At 41.4% G+C, this 22,616-nt stretch overlaps 1 protein-coding gene across 4 annotated transcripts in view; it reads left to right on the top strand.

Annotated features, from left to right (window-relative positions):
* The window catches only part of slc35f4 (solute carrier family 35 member F4), a 28,978-nt gene that overhangs the window by 3,122 nt on the left and 3,240 nt on the right, over positions 1–22,616 (top strand). The window contains exons 2-3 of one of the 4 annotated variants that reach the window (XM_061843897.1): positions 10,021–10,318; positions 21,731–22,031. In XM_061843897.1, the coding sequence (XP_061699881.1) occupies positions 10,033–10,318; positions 21,731–22,031 (587 nt within the window). In that variant the 5' untranslated portion in view covers positions 10,021–10,032. Of the gene's footprint in view, positions 1–10,020; positions 10,319–17,924; positions 18,424–21,730; positions 22,032–22,616 lie in introns of those variants that run through there. The other 3 variants (XM_061843893.1, XM_061843896.1, XM_061843895.1) reach the window with 3 other exon arrangements.

Raw genomic sequence — 22,616 nt, 5'->3', positions numbered from 1 at the left:
TCCACTAACCATGAAGAACTGGGAGTATTTTCTGATTATCTCCTTGTTTGGTGATTCATCACTGTCTTTTGTGCATGTAAAATCTCGGATTTGAATTCATCAATCATCTTGACATATTTTTACAACGTGAACAATGGCAAGTCGGCCGCCCTTGTGTAACGTTCTCGCACCTCTTGGGCTTTCATTCGCGCCGGGCGACACCTGGCTCGAAAGACACATCAGCCGACAGCCACCTGCACCGCCTGCATGCTGCAAGTGGGGAGATTAATCACACGGCCAGTGAACGCTGTTGATTTATGGCAAAGCGTGACAGTGTGGTCATAACACACCAAAATGTCATGTGGGATGACCTAAACTTTAAAATGCTACAGCAGGAGACCTAATGGGCCATTATTTGGAATTCAATTGGAGGCCTCAAAGCAAAGGGGTCCCCCGCCCCCATTGCCACTTAGCTAGGGGAAATGAGGGGAAAGCCCCATCTCCCATCTGCTTCTTTTGATGGTGCTATTACAAGGATTCCCTTCTCCCCCCCTTTTTCTCTTCCCTGTGGTTTCCCTCTGCCTTTTCTTGTTTCTTTCTCAAAGGACACATTCCCACACTGTAACCAGAAAGAGTCAGGGCCCACTTTCCCCAAGTGGCTTTATGGCTCGGTCGGGGGTAGGGTTTAGGGAGGGCGAGGCGCTGGCCACCCCGAGGGATCCCTCAACACCCCCACCCCCACCTGTGTCCCTGCTGTGCGCTGTCTGTCACAAAACAGATAAAAATCAGCCAAATGGATTCTGTCAAGTGTTTTTACACATGTGATGCTGTGGGAGTCGACAATTATAGTGGTACCCCAGCGCTCTCGCTGCCTCCCGGGACGTCTCTTATCAATGTAAAGAAGTCGCAGGAGGAAATGCCATCTTAACTCGAAGGGGCTTGCACACTGCTGTTTATCTGCCATCTGCAGTGACGGGGGATTAGCGGCAGCCAGGGGACTGGCATGTCTCGTAACTGTTAACCTTGTCGTGCGCTGGATGGCGCACTCCGAGATCTTTTCTCGGGATCTTGTTTACAGGCCATGGAGGAAAAGGCCACGGAGCACGTAAGCAGCAACATCAGGCTGAGCGCGCAAGCATGGGAAACGTACTCATGAATTGACGGGCCTTTTCTCTCTGGGCAGGAAACGACACATCTGCAGATGTTGAACAGCTGTGGGACATCAGGAGTGACAGCATGGGAAATAAGTGCTTGTGACGTACTCACTCACACTGCTGACTTTTTATTTAGGTCGTCTGTGTGAGTGAGCGCTACTGTGTCAATATTGAGTTAATTCAAATCGCTAAGTGGAAATGTTGTTTATGCTTGATTGTTTTGTTTCTGAGGATTCTCATTCCAGACCTAGAAATGATGTAGGTGATGCAATAGCAGGAAAGCAAGACAGGGCCACGAGCATAATGACAGGTGCATACACTAAGAACCCAAACTCAATGCTTTATGTCTCACCTAAAGCAGATGGTATTGGGATTATGCGATACATGTGTAGCTCTTGAGGAAAGTGGAAAGACTCCAAACAGAACATGGCCTTTCCCATGGACTATTTCATATAGTGGTTATTTGATTCTAAAAGGATCATTTATAAACAGCAGTCTTATTTGTATATTTATCACCTCATTAGAGTTGTTTTTATTTCAACAAAAAGTGGAAAACTGTATAAACTGTACCGAAATATTGGATGAGAGACATCTGTTTCACAGCAAACAGAAACATTGCACTCATTCACCTGATTGGACTTTACTTGGTTTTATTTGTAAGTAGTCTCTTGAAATGCATCTCTGGCCACTTACTTCCTTTTGACAAAGTGAACCATGCGACTTCAAGGACTTCCCAGCTCTTTTCGGGCAGGAGGAGGCAACCCTGGACTGATGTGTTCTGTTAGGCCTCAAAGGCTTAACGATAAACCCCAGATGATTTCGGCCTATTATTTGGGCGTGTTTGAAGTACAATCCATGTCAGTGATCATTGTAGAATGTGTGGTAGTTTCAGCCTACAGGCAATCATCCCAGTCTGTCATAAGCAATCGAGAGCTGATCAGTTGATCCCTTTTGTGTCGTGCTCTCTAGAGACAAGTCGTGTCCTGTCAAGCTGTTGGAACTGCTAGACTCCGTCCCTAATATATAACAATACTTTTGGTACTAGTATTAAAAGGTTTGGCTTGTTTTAGAATGTTCCAGTAAGATCAAAGTAACCGATAAGTCCAAGCAAGGTCACTTGTACTTCAATGTAAATTTTATGTAGTTCAGTTTCATTATGAAGACATTATTTTGATATAAATACAGATTTTGGCCTCACAAGAAAGCCAAATGAAAGTATTTATTGATGGATTTTGACCGTTCAAGAGCAAATGAAAAAAAGATGTATTCTTTCAGGGGAAGAATGCAAAAGCTGTAAAAAGACTGAAGCAAAGCTCTTACCATAAATTGCCTGGAACCGATAGTTTGGACTGCAGGCAATGACACGACTCCGGTGTCCTCACTATTGGCACATAGCACATCGAGTTGCAAAGTAGGACTTCATTTGGCCGCCAAGAAACAAGTCAATGCAGATATTTATGAAGATCACTGTAATGTGCTTTAATAATTTCGATTTTTGTTTTAATTAGTGTGTATTAATTCAATTTAGTACCCGACTTTGAATCTTCCATCCTTCCATTTTCTCATCCTGATTAGGGTGATGTAGAACACACATAGAAAATCAACCATTCACACTCACATTCACACTTGAAAACAATTTATTCTTCAAGTAACCAAAGATGTATTATATTACAATGTGGGGAAAAGCCAGTGCAGCCCCAGAAAACCCAGGGGAGCAAAAGTGTTTGACCCCTCACCACAGAACTGTTCGAAGGATGTGCTAATCATTCAACCACTGTCTCCCCATGGAATATGAATATCACTACATGAAAATATGCATACAGAGATCTTAAAAGAAGGGTGGCACAGTGGATCAGCCCTATAAAGCATTGGCCTCGCAGTTCTGAGAAGCAGGGTACAATCCCGGCGCTCCCTGTGTGGCGTTTGCATGTTTTTCCCATGCCTGCGTGTGATTGTGAGTGCGACTGTTTGTTTCGATGTGCCCTGTGATTGGCTGGCGATCAGTTCAGGGCGTACCCCACCTCCTGCCCGTTGACAGCTGGCATAGGCTCCGGCACTCCTCGCAACCCTCGTGAGGATAAGCGGCATAGAAAATGGATGAATGGATATCAAGGAATGGTGCATATTGTGTTGATTAAGACTCGACTAAGTGTAAACAGCTCAAAAGTCAGAGAATATAGAGAAACAACAGGATGTATAAATTCTGTCAAAAACTTTAATTACAATGTAATGCCCTTTTCATAATTATGGGATGCATCAATGAGGCTGTGTGTCAAAAGGACGATAATTTTGGTGGATGAACCCTGACTGAACTTCCAGTGTTGTCGATATCGTATCAGGCACAAGGGGTGGTATTGATGAACTTTTTTTTCCTATTCCCGCTGAATCATTGCACCCATTAGAGAAAAATCCAATCTCAGTTTACCATTTAACGCCGACACTCCTACGGAAGATTTAACATGCTCCTGTCATCACTCTACGGTGAGATTATTTGAACTAAATGTGTAATTCATAACCCATTTGTCAAGCAACATTTGGTTTTATGAGCGCCTTTTTGTATCATCTACATTAAAAAATGGGAGAAACTTTTTTTTTTTTTTTTAGACAGACTCCAAACTGATCTTGACATTAGCATTTGTCTCACTCTTGTCTGGTCAATCAGGCTAAATGTCCCCATCTTAATTGCTGTTGTCCTGCATTTGCTCCATGGAGCGCTCACACTGGCAAACTAATCCATCATCCTGACTGCACTCACCAACAATGGCGTGTGCAGAAACCCTCACTGAGGGATTTAACTTGGTTATGCCTGGACGCCATTAATCTCCTGGGATTGCATGCCATATCTTCCTCAGGTGAGATCAGGTTTACCCAGCATCTTGTCTACATTTTCAACAATGAAATGGACAAAATACTGTACAGTGATTAAATACAGGACAAACCACGTAGAAATGTGCACAACAACAACAAAACAATACCTTTTTCAGGTATTATATGAAGAAACTGAATGTTAGAATATAGTTTACATGATAAATTTCAGCTTGATATTATAAAAATAGAGGTATTATGTGTTCATATAAATAGAGTATAATAAAAAAAATAAAGATATCATGTGCCAAGGGACACGTTTTCAGAAGTCACTTAAACGATATGTACTCAAAAAATGATGATGATGATAATCTTGTGTCAATTTTATCTCAAATGTACTTTTCACAGTGTGAGGACTGGTTAGACGTTAATTGTAGCTTCTGCCATCTAGTGGAAGAGCATTTAATTGGTCTATCTGTCATGGCTGACATAGATTATCAAAGATAAATGTGTACATTTGTTATAATTAAATAATAACACGTTGAGCTGATTAAGGCTCATGTCTCCTTAATGTGGCGCAGAACAGCGGTTGGGAATCACAGCAGTAGGCACAGCAAGAGATAGGGCTATGGTTTTGTGATTGTCTGAACTCAAGCATGTCAGGTGAAACTTTGTGTGGAGCCAGGTGAAACTGAGTTAAAAAACAAAACAGAAAACAAACAAGAACACGCACACACACAACCCCAAACCCCCCCACCCAAAAAAAAAAAAAAAAACCCAAAACACTGTGCCGCTGTAGGTGTGAGTATGACTGACTTCATTCATCACCGATCTAAGCAGTTCCTCTCATTCCCTTTAAATATGGCACAAGAGTCCTGCACGGAGCTATCTGGAGCAAAGGGGACCTTGCCTAATTGCAGCATTGTTGGCAGCGCACAATGTTAGTGGATAACATTAAATAGAGAATGAGCTAGTAAAAAAACAGAGGTGACTTAAAATATGTCCGGAGACACAACAACCATTTGTGTGCCCCCCCATCCCCCCATAATTGTTTACCAGTCAGTACGTGGGTTGTTTTAAAAATATGATCATAATAACAATGGTTTCAATGAACTAACTTCTATGATGATTCAGAGGGTTTCATGTCTGTCTCTATGTGCCCTGATCGAATTCACCAAAATTGTGTCAGACCAGCTCTGCCAAAAATTAGATGTGGTGTAAGCAGGCAGAACTGTGGATGGACTTTCCCCCAGGAAATCTCCAAAGGCACACCTACGCTACATTGATATGTCCAGTTTGGTGTTGGCCAGTCTGTCAAATAGGCAAACATGCACAAAGAACCTTGCACTTGTACAAAAATCAATATACGGCGATTTTTGTATCCTGACGCAGTTGTGCAGTCCATGAAAGGCTGTTGAGAGATGGAGAGATCATGACATAGCGATGTAGATGTGTATGAAGGGGTTGCCAAACATAGTTATTTTTTGTTTATTGACTCTTTTACTACATGATGGTTAACGTATTTTTACAGTTGTATTGCAGTTGAGAATGTGAAAGGAATATTATTGTTTCTTTATCGTTTTTCTAGTTCTGTAATTCCTTCAACCAGAAGCATGTTAGCTGTTGTTTCTCCTCTCATCTGTTGACGATATTGAGAGTTACTATAGATTCACAGCCATTCCAATTAGTGTATTGATTATAGGTAAAGGTCAAAGGCTAACGCAATCTGTACTACAAGTTTAAATCACGTACTGTACAGGCATTTCCATTTCGCTAATGACTGCGTCACGTGCTGCCTGAATCAGGTGTCTGGCGACATGACATTGTGTTGACGTGCTTTATTTACATGCAACATCCACATGACCCTTCAGAGAAACTGATGTGCACCATCACTTATGAAATGTTTATGGGCAAAAGCATGCTTCTAGCAGTTACTGACGATAATTGGCAGAAGAAGATGGTGTCTACCTACTGTCCACACTGTACAGTGATTGCCTGTCTTCCTGTAACAGCACAAACTGCTCAAAGCGCCATAAAACATGGCAAAGTGTGACTTGGCATTATTGAGGGGTCTATTTTTAACGCTGCTGTTTGGACATGGTATATTTTATTCATATGGAGGCTGGCAAAAGAGAGCAATGACTGAAATGCTTGCAAGTTTGTTTTTGTGGAGGAAAGAGGAGGAGGAAAAGGAAGTGCAGTTTCATAAACAGGTCCCTTTTTTCGTAGATGGCAACAACAAAGAAAGGTCATATCATGCTGAAATCCCTCAAAGGACAGCATTCTAATGTATATACACCCCTCACCTAACACTCTAGGCACTCTAGACAGAGGCACTATTTCTCGCAATGTCACATATTTCTACACAGTTAATATACTGGGTAGCGGTATTAATATTTTCTATTGTGCTTCTGCCTAACTTCTGTAAATTAAAGCCATACATTTGAAGTAGAAATCCACAGATCAAATATTTACGAAGCTTTCAGGTCAACACACTAAAGCAACATATAAAGGCCATATTGTTTAATTGGTAAGCCCTTCTTCTTCCTCACTCTTACACCACGCTGGTTATATTTTGTGCACATTGAATATTTATGCTGCAGGTAGCTAAGGGTCAGTCATTGACCTTGAAGGTGACCTGGAGGGTGCTGGGGCCTCCCTGGGATGACGTCACGAGGGGCACGTAATCTATTCCCTCACCTCTATTATCCAAAGGATGATGTATCGTGCTTGGATGCAAGTACAAAGCAAAAGTCAGGGATAGAAGCACAATTAGGCAAAGGATTGCAGAGTCGATCACTGAAACCACATTATATCTCAGCATGTACATAAATGTCTATGCCAGTATCTAAAAATAGTCATCAGTCCTCGCACACACCGAGCGCACAAGCTGCAGGGAATAAGCACTGCTGAGCATGAAATAAACAAATAAATAAATTAAATCTCCTCACACAAGAACGATAATAGAGAAAAGGGAAATGTTTTGCTTCTAACAAATAGAATCTATTCTTTCCAATTCTGATGGATAGGTGAAAAGGGGAAAATGAATCTGAAGATGCCCTGAATGTTAATCAAGTTCTCTGTGATTGAAGCCAGCCTCATTGGGTTGTCATTGCTGGGGGACAATTAGAGGTGATATTAAAGAGCCTGTAAAGATGGACTTTTTTCTTTTTAATGATAGCTTTTAAGATATTGCTCCAAGCACTGAATTATTCCTTTTACTTGACAAGGAGACTTTTGTCTCAGTGCCTCACTGCAAATATGCATTTTGATCGTGTATTGCCATGGCTCACGGTTAAATTCATAAAGTGGGCTGAGGCTTCACAGAATGTATTTCTATGAGTTAGTATTTGATTAAAAAAAAAAAAAACTTAAGACTTGAAAGTGAGCACTGGACGCCTAAATTGCATGAATGGCAAGCAAGCAGAGGATCTCAAAGCTGCACAATTAAAGAGCACAACTGAGAAAAACACTTCACTGGCAAAGCATTGCAAAAGCTTTTAGGAAAGTGTCCAGTGATAAATTTTCAGAAGATGAGGCAAAACTTTGTGAACAATTGTTGGAGCTACAAAGCTGTCCCTGGACTGACTATGGGAGATAAGTGCTTTGGAGCTCAAACAAACTGAAATAAAAGGACATGGGGTGGAGATTGGTTCAGTTGGCACGATTTGGGGAGGAACCACTGCTGGCGTACGAGACCTCAGCATCTGTCTGCACCCCCATGCAGAAAGGAGACACACTGGGAATCGATTTCACACAAAGATTGCAGTACTTGGAAAGAGGCACATCACACAGACACTCAAGTGCTCCATCTTGTGTTATTGGATTTGGAGCCCAGTTTTCTGAACAGCATCTACTACATACAATAAAAGCTAGAAGAATCCGGTCGAGTGGGCGCCAGCTGCAAAAACCCGAAGCCAAGATTGTTCTGTATTCTTTTTTTAAACCTTAATTTGTATCACCAGTGCTTGACAATATAAAAGAAAACTGTAAAGAGAAATGTTCTATTTCAGTATTATTACATGGGGAAAAAAGTGCAGAAAATAAAAGTGCTAGTTTTGGCCTACATCCAAATGTTTGCAAAAGCTGTGAACCAGTGTGAGACAAACAAATCCCACATTTGTTTCTCTACAGCACATTCATATTTAATCTTTAACAAGAATTGGGGAAACGACACAGACAAGCTACATGCTGACAGGGAATAGATACTGAGCTGCCAGGCAAAAGAGCAAGAGGAATACCAAAGAAAAGGTTGATGGATGTTGTGAGGGAGGACATGAGGACAGCGGGTGCTAGAGAAGAAGATGCATGAGATAGGCTTAGATGGAAAAAAATGACACGCTGTGGCGACCCCTAATGGGACAAGCCGAAAGGAAAAGAAGAAGAAGATACAGTATGGTGGTGGGTCCCGGCTATTGTAGTCATCCTTTTTGTTTTACCGTAGTGTCGACATATTAAATTGAAGCAGGGCACTCCTTCTACATTCCAAAAACATTGATGATTCCATCCTTGTTATAGTTTTGAATGGGAGTGTGAACTCATGACAGCACATACGATAGCAACAGATGCACATTCACACCTATGGATTTTTAGATTAACCTAATGAAACGACAGCTAACCAGCGCCATTCAGCCAGTACCGGATTCGAACCTGCACCACCACGTCACCTGTTGGAAGTTGAGTTCACTGATCAATGAATGAACAGCTTGGGCTGCGCAACGATTGGCTAGCGCCAACTTTGGAAATCTCTGAGGTGTGAGGTTTTGCTAATGTGCTTATGCGCAGCACAAGACGGCATCAGTTACAGAAACATACACGTTTTACTGTGGATGTAGCGTGCCCAGAGAAAACCATATGCAATCAGATATGCAAAACCCAATAGAGAAGCTGAATCCTGAACTTCAGAACAGTGAAGCAGATGTGTCAACCACGAGGGCACCGCTCTGTCCTGGTAGAACTTAACACCAGCGAACTTCAGTGGGTACTAACTCAACTTGATCCACCTATTTATACGACCACTTTCGGATTGCAGTTATAGAAACTATCAATACTACACATACACAGGCACAAACACACACGCACACACACAAATGCACAGAATGAGCCATGTACATCACCTGGAGCAGTTCAGAATAAATAGTATTCCAATATCGTAACAAAAACTAAATTAATAAGATACATTGTACCGCATACTATAGACAGATGCTGATGCTTTGTGTGCAAAGATGTGTTTTGCTAGGTAAAAAAAAAGTTCTGACATCATTGAGGGACAGCTCTGGCAATGTGAGGATGAATTACACCAAATCTGAAAAATATCTCTCATAGAACAATATAGTTTGAATTGCATTAGACGTGACTACTAATTCTGAAGGCCCTGGGAAGATTGGATTTACATGGCAGAAAAAAAAAAAAAAAAAAATATATATATATATATATATATGTGTGTGTGTGTGTGTGTGTGTGTGTGTGTGTGTGTGTGTGTGTGTTGTGTGTGTGTGTGTGTGTGTGTGTGTGTGTGTGTGTATGTGTGTGTGTGTGTGTGTGTGTGTATATATAATATATATATATATATATATATATAACATCCACTTACAGTGCACCCAAAAGAAACAGTATGGAATGATGAGAACGGACAGAACAGTATTGTACGGACAATACAATTTGAAAAATTCTATGGAACAAATATTGGAATTTAGGTTGTAAATGTAAGTCAGGGATTTTGAAAGTGTTTGGCCATCAGAAAAAGTCTTGCTGGCCCTGGTGGCTTCCCACCCCTAATCACACATTCATTAAATCTCCCGTTTTGCGGTTGAATCCTTTGAGAAACGTCAACACCTTTGAAATGATTGACAAATGCAATAAATCAAAAATACAAGGTAGACTCTCAACCTTCATCGACTAACTATCCTGACTGGAGCCATGCTTTTCTTCCGACGTCTCCATTGCCATACTAAAAACATGGAACAGTAGTGACACGCCCCCTTGCGGCGCGTGTCCGCCACATTCACGCCGGGGCAAGCTCGCTGCACGTCACTGGAGGAATGCCAATGTGCTGCTAATTGTTGATGCGGTTTGGACTCAGGGCGAGTATCGGATGCTCCATCTGACGAGTTGTCCTTGCGCTCTGCACATCCGACTGACCATGACCAGCACCGAGAGTGTCGTGGAGCGGGGCAAGTCGCCTTGTATCCGGCTGGAGCCTCTCGGCGGCAAGAACACCCTCTTGCCCGGCAACGCGACGGCGAGCGGGGGCACGGGTCGCGGCGCCTTCGTGGACGGCGGCCCCAAAGTGTCAGCCAACGGGGTGCACGACATTGAGGACCGCATCTTGAGGATCACCGGCTACTACGGCTACAACCCCGGCTACTCCAGTCACAGAAGTAAGCGCATGTCAGTGTGCACGCAAAAAAAAAACTAAGTGCACTAAGTGGCGATGCAACAATATCTTGGGGAATAAAAATAGATTGGATGGAGATGGATCAATAGATGGCTTGATAGATATCCTGTACTGTAAACTATACAATAGGCCTACTATGCTATAGGGACTGTACGTCTTACAAAAAAACATGCTACACTCACTTTTCTATACTGCACTACTGAAATGGAATGCCTTACGATGTTAAACAGTAATTTATTATACTATACTCAGATTAGAAAGAACCAAAAAAAGCAAAACACAGAAATCTATATTCACTTTCTATGATGTTGAAATTATGTAATACTTATCTGTGTTCGAAATTAAATTAAGAGACTGGAACACTCACCTTTCTATACTATTGAAATGATTGTGAATGCCTTCTGCTGTACTGTACTATGCTACACTATATTACTTGCAATGTACACTGATAGAAAGATTAAAATAACAACATTCCTTTTACTATTGAAATGATATGCCTTACTATAATGATATAACACTATAATGGAAAAATGTGCAAACACATTACTATATTCACTTTTCTGCACCACACAAATGGCACACTTTCAGTACAATTCAAAACAGCATGAAATACAATACAGTGTTATTATATTACTTTGATGTACACTAATAAGAAGATACAAAAACAAAACTATTTTCACTTTTGAACTGCCTTAGTTACTAATACTATACAATATGAGGAAGAAAGGAAAACATTGCTACAGTCTCTTTAATTTTCTGTACTAGAAAAATGATACACTTTGGGAAATACTATACTATACTATACTATACTATACTATACTATACTATACTATACTATACTATACTGCAGCTCAGCTCACATCAGCTCAGATCAATAACTGATGTCGCCCTGGTGGCTGCTTCGACAGGCATGTTTTATTTAAAATAATTCACTGTCCAAATGACAATATGGGCGAGGCGCTCAGCATGATGCATCAGAATGCTTCCAGCTGTCTCATGACATTGACATAGGGTGCAGCTTCACACGCACATTTGTGATTTGTCCACATGCTTGTTATTGGCGGGGGCATTACAGGGACTTTTGGTGACATAGACAGACATTATGGGATTGAATGTGGGTAAATGATCTTAAAAATGTCGATTTTGGTGGTCAGCGGGATTTCAACAGGCTGCGGCCGAGTGCAAATGCATCATGAGGCATGCAGACGACTATACAGACAAGGATACCTTTTACTAATTGCACCTTTATTACGTATGAGGAGCCGTGTTTTAGAAGCTGAAAGGCTTCACCTCAAACGAATTGGACTTGCACGCAAGCTCCCAAACATCTCGCCCTGGTTGTTACGTAAAAGCTCAACGACACATTATTTCAACATCTACAAGTCCTGCACATCCAATACGGGGAAGGTACATTTTCTCATCTTTTTTTTTTTTTTTTAAAGAAATGCAAATATAATTCAGTCCTAAGAGTCCTTAACATGCATCTCTTCACTGCAATGGATTTTCAGACATCAGGCAAGGAAAAAGGAAATGAGCCTCATGTTCATTAACTGCATCCTGTCCGTTGTAATAGATTAATCATGGATGCAATCATGCACTCTCATTCTGGGAGATATTTAGCCGTCCAGGTTGATCCCAAGAGAGCGGGTTCCGATTAATGAGCGGCACCCCAAACTTTAGATTGGAAACAGACGGAACAATTCCCAAAGTAATCCCAATAATGAGCCACTTTTGGGGTGTGAGCAATGCATAATTAAAGGCTGTGGCGGTAAATGGGATTGCTACTGGAGCAGTGTAGAATTTAGTCAGTTCTGTTCGCAGCAAGTGTTGCATTGTTGAATTGACACTCTGTACACTAAGGTATAAAACAATATTTCCCGGTGAGTCACGAGAGATCAGCAGCTGTGCAGCAGGAAATTAACCATTTCACTCATTATTGGAACAATGATTTATTTACCACAAATAATTATACTTGTTCAACTGCCTGTGTCAGTGCTGTTTAGTGAAAGGTGGAAAAATGAAATGTTCTTCTGCTAATTGCCGGAAGGTACATAATTAACTTGTGTGTCCAATTTTTGTGACGTTTTTATTTGGTGGTAAAGTAGAGGAGTCTTTTTATGATGCAAAATATGAGCCCTAGGCTAAATTAAGGTTGCGAAACACAAAAAAGTAAAAACAGTCATTTAAAAAACGCCAGAACTGAATTATTAATCACTGCCACTGAGAATTACCACATACTGTATATCAAATATTATGCATTTTAACTGAGAGGAGGATGAATGTAGCTATGCAATAACCCGGCTGTACATAAACGCTTTTATGTGTAATAACACTCGAAAGCCGCCAGGAGGTGCATTCATTACAATAGTCTTTGTTGTTTAATCACAATGTACATTTTACAAGTCTGGTCGAGATGTTTGCTCCTTTGATTAAGTGCCAATATAGCAAAACGTGTAGACAATATTTTTTTGCATACACAGCTCCCCGCATCGAGTTTTCCTACTGATGCAGGTGAATGATAGCATGTCGACTGTGCGGTAATTGCTGGCCTAAGGAGCAGGTGTGGATCATAATAACATCCATTCTGAGCCTACAAAAGCTCACACGTCTGCAAGCTGGGGGGTTTATTTGAATTGGGAAATATTTCCAATCTTCCGATAATCTGTGCAGACCCCGCCAATTCATCAAGGCATTTTTTTTTGTCAACAGAAGGTATTCCTCAGGGTGCTGTACCTGCACAAATACTGTGATGGTGAGGGAGTAGCTGTCTGCATTAATGAATCATATACAATAAAGGCGCTAATGTTTTTTTTCTAACGGCACTTTTTTGAATGAAAACGAGTACAGTACTGCTTAGCAAAGTATCAGTGAGCCACAGTTCCCACGGACAAAGTATTGCATAAATAGAACAATGGGCTCATCCTGCCTTGCCTATGGCAAAATGATATATTAAATAAGATCCCGTTATTATAGCCACTCGCCATCTGTGTAGAGCTAGAATTTGCCTCTGAGGGACTTGTGTACCACATTTGGTGACAAGGTCTTGCTTGTAATACATCATGCCTTAATGGAATTTTGAGGCAAAGTCAATACAGCTTTTAACAAGTAAGTAGATAACATCCCAACTTCAAAGACATGCACAAGAGAAATGGAAATTGAATTTACTTTAAAAAAAAAAAAAGAAAAGAGCAAAGTGCTATTCTCACAATAGTTGCGTGGCTCCTGCCGTTCCGCACGACAATAGCATGCAGTAAATGCCTCCTCAGCGTCTCTTGGAAAACCATTAAAGTGATTTGCTTCGTATCTGGTTTTAAATGGCTAAATTAAAAAGGGAACAATATGGAAAGCAAAGGCACACTCCCTGCTGCCCAAACAGGCCTAATGCAGTGAAAATGACACGTACTGCTCAGCAATGTGATTGTGTCCTGTTCACTGTTTTCAAAAAAGAAGAATGAAAAACTCCTGGTATGTGTTTTAAAGTGCAGCTGAGGAGCATTGAGGACGCATGGAAGAATACAATATGGCTAATAACCAGCACTTGCATTTCTTCCTTAAACATTGAGCATGTTCATGCAGCTATTTTAAAGTAGCCCCATTCCCATGCCGTCTCTCGCAGAGCTATTTATAACGAGCCTAGTGTCGAGCGGGAAGCAAGCCTTGCCTGAGTGACTCCTGGAGTGATGTTAGCCTCCTCATTCTTCTGGGGAGCTACGAAAACACCTTGCATGTATAGCGGGTGCCGTGTTTCACCGCGGGGCCTTTAGATGTGCTGACCTGTATTGACCATCCTGTGCACGGTTGTCGTTTGTTGATGGGGCCCTCCTCAGGTGATAGCCTGCCACCTTCAACTTCGCTATAATCAAATACTTAAAATGGTCAAAATTGATAAAGAGTAATGTGGCTTGAGTGCCATGAGCTGCCAAACAATTTACAAACGTTCAAGGTCCTCTCTTGAAATTCAGGGCTGATGTTTACTCTTTATTTGATGCAGCATGTACACTGGATAGAGACTAATCCAGCACATGGAGTTAACCTCTCATGCAGGTATTAGAAGGGATGTAAATAATTTTTTTAAAAGTTTTTAATAATGTTCCTTCACAATTTGTTAGAGGGTATCGACAAAGAGAACAGCAAAAGTATGCATGTCCAACATTTGTAGTTATACTTGTATGTCTAAACTAAGTCTCGTTCGGAAAAACTTGGCAGTTTGGACACAAAATGTCCTTTTGTTTTGATGTCTGTGACTGCCCTTGAAATCCCAGGACATTGTCCTAGCCTCACAGTTTCGAAGTTGGGGTTCAAATGATCAGTTTCGCCCTTCCTCTGCGAATTTGAACTTTCTTCCTGTGATTGTGCAGTTTTTCTGAGTCCCCTGCCTTCCTCACTTCGTCCCAGAAACAGGGATGTAAGGTTAATTCAAGACGCTATATAATCAATCGGTGTGAATCCAAATGTTTGCTTCTATTTTCTGTGTAATTGACAAGTGCCCGGTCCAGGGTGCAATCCCGCCTCTTTTGGGGTTAAAGTCAGCTCTGATAGGCTCCAGTTCAGCTGTGACACTACTGGGGATAGCCAGTCCAGTGCATGAATCGAAAGATGGGTGGACTTCAAATGCGCTGCTATTTTGTTAATCACCACTAGGTGCCCTCATCTTCCACAGTTTCAACTAGAGTTACTTGGGGAGCAAGCGAGAACAGACACATCTGGCAGTAGAGAGAACGTCTAGTTTCGATGGTTAAAACAGCAATTACCATCTGATCATCTTCTTCCCATCATTTATCTTTCCTCCAGATCTTCATTGAGATATTAAGCCGCAGGGAGACTCTAAAAACACAAATCTAAATGACAAAAGGGCCTTATAAAAGGAGTGAGTGCGTCAGTCGGTTGGAGTGCAGCTGTTGCTACGGGGGTAAAGTGGGCAGATGCTTTATTATTTGTTGCTTTGATCTGTGATGCATCCACTTGGGTGGCCGTCTTGGTGCTTACAATGGATGGAGAGCGATTGATTCGACATTGTCGTCATTTTAGGCTTCATGCTGGGCTGCCAAACTTTTGAAAAAAAAATGGTTTTGCGTCCTACCATGCTATGAAACAATACATACATTTCAATTAGTCAGTTATAATGCTACGAAACAATGTATACATCTTAATGCATTTTACAATCTACAGTCCCCATAGCTTACTGTTGGAGTGGCTTGTACTGGAGACATTTTCTTAATCAGATAGGTATTAGCGTCCTGGGCTTTGCTGACTGGTTGCTCCCCCCATCCCGCCACCCTCCCTGTCCCTCTCTTGTCTCGCTTTTGTCTCCACTCATCAGCAGGTCTATTTTTAATTGACCCTCCTCTCATGCGATCCACTCTCCTATCCTTTGCTTACACCACAGCTTCAAGCCACATTTGGCGAGCACATACTATACATATATTCATTATAATGGCTCCAGGTTTTAGGGGAAAATGTTTTCATTTATAGTTTGGAAAATATGACATACAATAAATGTGCACTCATAGTTGTATATTCTGTACTGAATGTTTCTGTAATATGCGCTCAAAGAATTATAACCCCTTACTTACTTTCAACATTCCGAAGAATAACTTTGCTTTCCTTTCCTCTCCATAAACTTGTACTCAGCACACCCTAAAAATATTCTGTACGTCCAGTTTGATGTTGTGCTGGAGCTTCGGCTGACTGTTCTGCACAGCAAAGAAGAGACAGACGAGCGATTATGATATAATGACCGACATTCGAAGCCAACACTCGAAAATAAACAATGTATACGCTTGTATCTGTTTACTTACTTGATTAGAGTACTGTAGTATTGCCAAATGAATGTTGATTGAATACATCATGCTAATATGGCATTTATGTAAATCAAGAGCCTCAGAATATGAATCTCCATTACTTCAAAATTACTTGAAGTGAAAACACGACTACACACACATACACACATGTACACGCACGCACACACGGTTGAAATGCATGACCCAAGTTGACTGGCGTCATACGTAGCTCACTGATGACCTTTACACTGTTTACTACGAATACATGTACATCATTACATTAGTCATTGAGTCAATGTTTTTATGAGCCTGAATTCATACTGTATTTATAAAATGTATTTATTTAGAGTTTGGATGTTTACGTGTTCTTCCATTCACAGATACAGTATGATGATATCACAATTGAGTTGCACAGGTTGTGGGTCACATTAATGGTGTCAAATATTTTGAAAAAATATAGTTTAATCTGGCTCTTTTATATTATAAAAAGCCAGCTTTTGAACAGGAGTGTGACGACTTTTTCTAACCCTTGTAGCCTGATAAGCAACAGTGAACGTCTGTGTTCTTTTGGTTCGATCCATCCATTTCCCTGAATTTTCTCCAATAGGGGTCCCTGGGGCAGTTGTCAAAAAGGGTGGCTCAGACTTTCTCAGTCACCTTCTCTAATTGCATTGAGGTGTTCCCAAAGCAGCTGTGAGACGTGGTCCCTCCAAGGCGTATTAGATCTAGCGCTACTGCGTGACATTTACAGTTTTTCCTGGCATTATCAACTCAACAAATAGAGCAGTGTCCCAAGAGACCGCAATCAAAATAATTTGCTTGTTTGTTCATGATGCTTTATCTTGATTTTAAAAGGCTTCTTCATTTCTAAATTTTTGGTTTGGAGCCGCCCTATTGATGCCCTGGTGTGTGTTTTCCCCGGGGGGTGGTCAACAATAGGGTGTTGTTGTTTTTGCCCAGTGTGGTTTGTGAAACGGACCTCGCGCATACCAAGGAATTGTTTGATTGTATTGTGGCAAAACAGCTTTTTGGGACCACTCTTCTTGCTGGGAAGGAACTACTTCCATTGTCGGGGTCATTGCACTTCTCACTGCACTGCACTGCGTAAGTAATACGGCTGAGTTTGCTTCTTGGGAAATTGACCTTGAGGTTATCCAGCTTTTGTCTGAGGCTGTAGGTTCAAAATACATTTAACTCTGTCTTCAGATTTGGGTGTAGCGGCTTTTCTTTGCTTGGAGGTTTTGATAAAGGCCCAGGTCGGATACCCACAATTTGTAAGAGTCTGCGCCTTCTTTCCTTTTTGTTGGAGATCTTCTCTGCTCTGTCTTAAAAAGTTCTGATAACCCTAAGTTTATGCTCCGGGTGGATGATAGGAGCAGTTACTGGTTTGTGCAGGTAGGTTTTCTGTCAAACTCAATACAGGGGCTTCCATCCTTCCTGCCCACAGCTCCCAGTCCAAAACACCAACGTTTCTGTCACACATTGATGCGACTGTGTGAGCCTTTCCAACTGCTCAGTAAGTTAACGTTGTATTGGGTGGCGAGATATTTTGATGACACGTGAAAGCCAACACAAGACAGAGGGCATGAGTGTTCAGCAGAACACAATGAGGGAGTGCAGAAAGAAGCCAGCTCAGGTGGGAAGGGGGTGGGGGGGAGGGGCACTAGAGGAAAGGAACTAGCACAGCATAATTAGCCCAGGCTGCTTGGTTACCTTCCAAACAAAGCTGCTGATTTGTGGAGCAAAAGAGGAGGGAGGGGTAAAGCGAGTTGGACACAGACAAACGAGATGGGGGTGGTGAGGCTGGAGTGAGATGAGGGAAGTGATTGCGGCATGCCACACACACTTAAAGCTTGGTCTCCCTTGGAGACAGTCCAGCGCTGGATCACGGCATGACATTGCGACAGTAGCGTGTCCACTTGACTGTGGAGTCAGTCAGCTGGTTCACTACGACCCAGACAAGACAGAGAGAAAAAAAGTGTGCAGACAGTGAGCTGTGCCGGACTGGAGTGCTGAGGAGAAGAGTTCACAGATCTGGGAAGCAGGCGGCTGGAGCGGTGGGGGAATAAGTGAAGAGCGTGAAGACGAAGAAGAAAAAGAAGAAGAAGAAGCAGAGGAGTAAGGATGCACGGAGAGATGGAGAAGAGCTGCTGAGGGTGCACACACACATACACACACACACATAAATAGACTTCTCAGGGAAGGATAGTGTGTTGTGGCACCCTGTGGAGGATGAAGAAGCACTCAGCCCGAGTGGCTCCTCTAAGCTCCTACAGCACTCAGGTCCTGACCTGCCCCATCTCTGAAGGTAACTCTAAGTTGACTCGATATCCTTTATAGAGCTTGCGTCTTTACAAGTAAGCTAAGTGAGCGAGTAAAAGAACTCGATACCTTTGAAGCGGACAGGTTTTATGTGTGAAAAACGTGCAAGTCATGTCAGGTTGAAGATCTAAAGTTTTGCATGCCAAGTCCGAAACGCACACTTTTGTAGCCTTGTAGGGAGACGTGCTGCATACAGATAGATAGGCAGCGAGGATCGGCCAGCCTGGGTGGAAAGAACAGCAACAAAACAAACACATCAGCAAGTTCTGCTCACTTGTCCTTTGACCAGATTGAGCATTTCTGCTCAACTCCAAAATAAACAAGTGCTCTGATCCCTAAAACCCTTGAACATCTTCTAAATCTCTTTTCTAATCTGTAGAGCTCACCTTTGTATTAGAGATTGAGATAAAATACCCTAATCTCCTTTCCGTAAACATCATCAGCATCCCACTTTCCCTTAAGACGACTTATCGAGGATGCACATTGCTACGGACGGGACCACGAGCTCCATCCGTCGGTGTCGCAATAAGACATACAAAGGGGTTGAAATGTTGGGTTGGAGTAGCAGAGTGCATCACATGGGGGAGATGCGCTCCATTAAAAACTAGCCGCTAATGAATGATACTGTTATACGCAGCACCATGGAGCTGCTTGGTGAGATGGAATCACGTTAGTGTTTTGAACTCCCCTAGTCAGCATCATAACAATATGGTGTAAATATGCCTGACCCTGCAACTCCTGATTTGTTGACGTATAATAAAATATTCTTTTTGTAAGCAGCGCAATACTGGCCCGCTATGGTGTATGCACTAATGTTGAACTTCTGAAAGAGGAATATTTGTGAGCGATGACATAGCCTCAAGGGAGAGGAGAATGTTGGCCACGAGCACTGCTTCCCTGGGGCAGGGGAAAAGTGTTTTTTTTTTTTTTTTTTTTTAAATATTACCGCATGTTGGCGCCAAATCAGTCTGTAGTGACTTTTATACCTCGGGACTGAAGCGCTTGTATCCAACTCTAAAGGCTTTAGGTTTTCTGTACAATGTCAAACATAAATGCGTTTTGCTTTGAAAGATGAAAAGAAGCAGACAAGATTGGTGATGATGCTGAACTCTTGCAGAATAATAGCAGACCAGAATGCGACCAAATTCCTTCCACAAATCCGCTAGTATCAGTCCATCAGATTACGGAACATCATGCGCATAATTAGGCATTCAAGGAAAACTAGTAATAACAACAATAATAATGCCGTATTATAATCAAACAATGTCCTCTACTAAAGAGACTTAGACAAAGCGTGAAGCCATTGGACAATTTGTTTTTAACATATGCACTCCTGACACTACAAATCCCAGAATGCACTGCAGTTGCCATGCATTTTTCTACACACTCCCTTCCAAAAGTCAGGAGCAGACTTACCATTTGGCAAACACAGGCAATTGCCTGGGCCTTGAGATTTCCAGGGGCCCAAGTAGGTCTCATAATAATGGATAACAGTTTTCTTTGATTTTTTTAAATCTTTTTCATAAGGACACTGAATGTCCGTAACAAACAACAGCAAGAGCAAGACAGTCTTACCAGTTGCTGTAGATATGAAGTGGAGAATGACACAAGTGAAACTTTTAATCACAGATGTGAATATTAAAGTGGTCAAAATAATGAACAACATTAAATAATGGATAATTTTCTATTTAGCTGAAGTAATAACCTCGAAATGATTCACTTGTTAAGTAACAATCCTCAAGAAGGATTAATGGACTTTTAATTAGTTTAAATAGATGATAAATATTAACGTTCAAAATCTTTGCAGGACACAAATGAGGAAGGCCCCAAAGGGATAAATACAACCTTACCAAAAGTATTCAAACAGTAAGGCAATTTCATTTTTGTAGTTGACTGAAAAGACTTGGGCTGAACATTATACAATGTTTCTGTAGATTGCAACACTAAATTGTTATAAAAGTATACTTTACAGGCAAAACCTAAATCTAGAAGTAAGCATAGACATTCAGCATTATTTGTTGTTTGAATAATCAATGTAATGTGAAAAACAAAGGAAAGAAAACCCCCCTGCTAGTTACATGTTCCAATACTTTTGCCCACATTAAAAATAATGAGTTCAAATACACACAAGATAAAATGTTAACATCTTGTCACGTAGTTATCTTTTCATGCCAACCCAAACATTTTAAACTTGCAGCACAAATAAAAGCCTCACTGTTCGAATTCTTATGCAGGAACCGTACCTCTACTCAGCTGTTCTGTTGGAATACAATAACTCACCCATTCAAAGGCAATTTTATTTTATTCATAAACAAGATTGTGATGCAGTACTTCAAAACACCTTAACACATTTATTATCAATTTATTTTATTTTCAATAACAGAGACAAAGTCGCTAGTTTATTACCTTTCCCCCCTCGAGGCCCCTGAGTGGGGTGGTATTTCAGCAAAATGTTCTATTGTGAAAGTTGAACTTCGAAAGAGGAATTAGGCCATTCTTAATGAAGACTAACAGATGGAAAAGGTGTCACTTCACTCGATTAATAAATCTCTGACCAGTATTCCACTTCTATCCATTTACTTTTTCTGTCTGAGTGGGATTAAATTTAGTTTGGTGGTACTGATGGATAACTAGACTACAAGGGAGATGCCTGCAGCCATGTTTTGCAAGAGAGAGCTTGGGCAGCGGGCAGCACAATTCATATTTGATATCGTGCCCTGCGCAAATTAATCACTGCATGCTGACAGTTAACAAATGTATCGGAATTTTTTTTTTTTGTCATTCAGTCCACGTAAAGTATTGTGTTAAAGTCTTTGTCCAAATTCGAGTGGTCCATTAATGACTGCAGTTTATTTCAACGCAAAGCCAAAAATAGCAGCAACATTAATTTCGGCTCGAGTCCAATTACAGTTTGTCGGCACTTTTCTGTGTGAGCGCAGGCCATACTTAACACTGGACACCGGGTGCTGTATATGTTTTTTTTTTTTTTTTAAACTGCACTGAACATGTACCTTATGGCTAGAAATGATGCAAAAAAAAAGTGTAAAAACACCAATAGATTTTGTTACAGCCATCTCTTAATCCATCTACCATTATTTGCATTAATTTACATAAAAATCACCATCTTAAAAAAAAAAAAAACTTTTCAGTTTATCAAAGATTTGGGTTAACATTTTTTTTTAACATCATGTGATTGTGTGCACCCTTGTATACTGGGTGTCAAGTTTTTAATGGGGTAAAGATTTACCTGTGTGATATTCTTAGACGATTGTCTCCAATTGTCTTTCCAATAGGAGAGGATGGTTTGGAGTCTCACGCCGAGACGCCTGGTAGTGAGACAAGCGTGGAGAGCCAGTCGTCCCAGACATGCACCAGCACAGTGCTGAAGGTGCTCGGTGGCTTGCTGATGGTGCTGTGCCTCTCGTCCTCCTGGGTGGGTACCACTCAGGTGGTCAAGCTGACCTTCCAGTCATTCTCCTGTCCTTTCTTCATATCCTGGTTCAGCAGCAATTGGAATATCCTCTTCTTTCCCATTTATTACTCTGGACATGTGGTGACCACAAGGGAGAAGCAGACACCCATTCAGAAATTCAGGTAACGTGTTTATCCATCCATTCATCTGATTTGCGTAGTACTTATCGTGTTGAGGGTTGCAGGTAGCTGGAGCCTAAACCATCTGACTTCAGATGAAAGGCAGACTACACACTGGGTTGGGTTGCTAGTCAATTACAGGCACATACCATATGCACATTGGTAGACAGCAATTCACCTCACAATAACAGAGTGGGAAATACACTGCTGCCCGCACCAGTCAAGTGAATGTGACCCTGGTAATGTGTTTTTGCTACATTTAAATACACTGAAAAAAGTGAATATCATTTTGTTTAATGTGGATGAATTTTCACCCAGGGCCACATTAATACCGGGCCTCTAGTGATTATTCCAGAATGTAGCCTACCATTGGTCCAAAATCAGATGGATTAAGACCCGGTTTGGTATGGAAGAAGACGAATAGCCTGATCTCAACCTCATCAACACCTTTAGCTACAAAGCAGAGACCAACTCTTCCGTACATTTCAATGTTAAATGTTTTACCGTGGTGCAACAGTGGTGTGAGTGGTTAGAGCATTAGCCTCACAGCTTTGAGGACCGGGGTTAAAATCCCGGCCCGCCTGTGTG

Source organism: Syngnathoides biaculeatus, chromosome 15, assembly GCF_019802595.1.
Source record: "Syngnathoides biaculeatus isolate LvHL_M chromosome 15, ASM1980259v1, whole genome shotgun sequence".
Classification (NCBI taxonomy): domain Eukaryota; kingdom Metazoa; phylum Chordata; class Actinopteri; order Syngnathiformes; family Syngnathidae; genus Syngnathoides; species Syngnathoides biaculeatus.
This window is presented reverse-complemented; position numbering and strand designations above follow the sequence as displayed.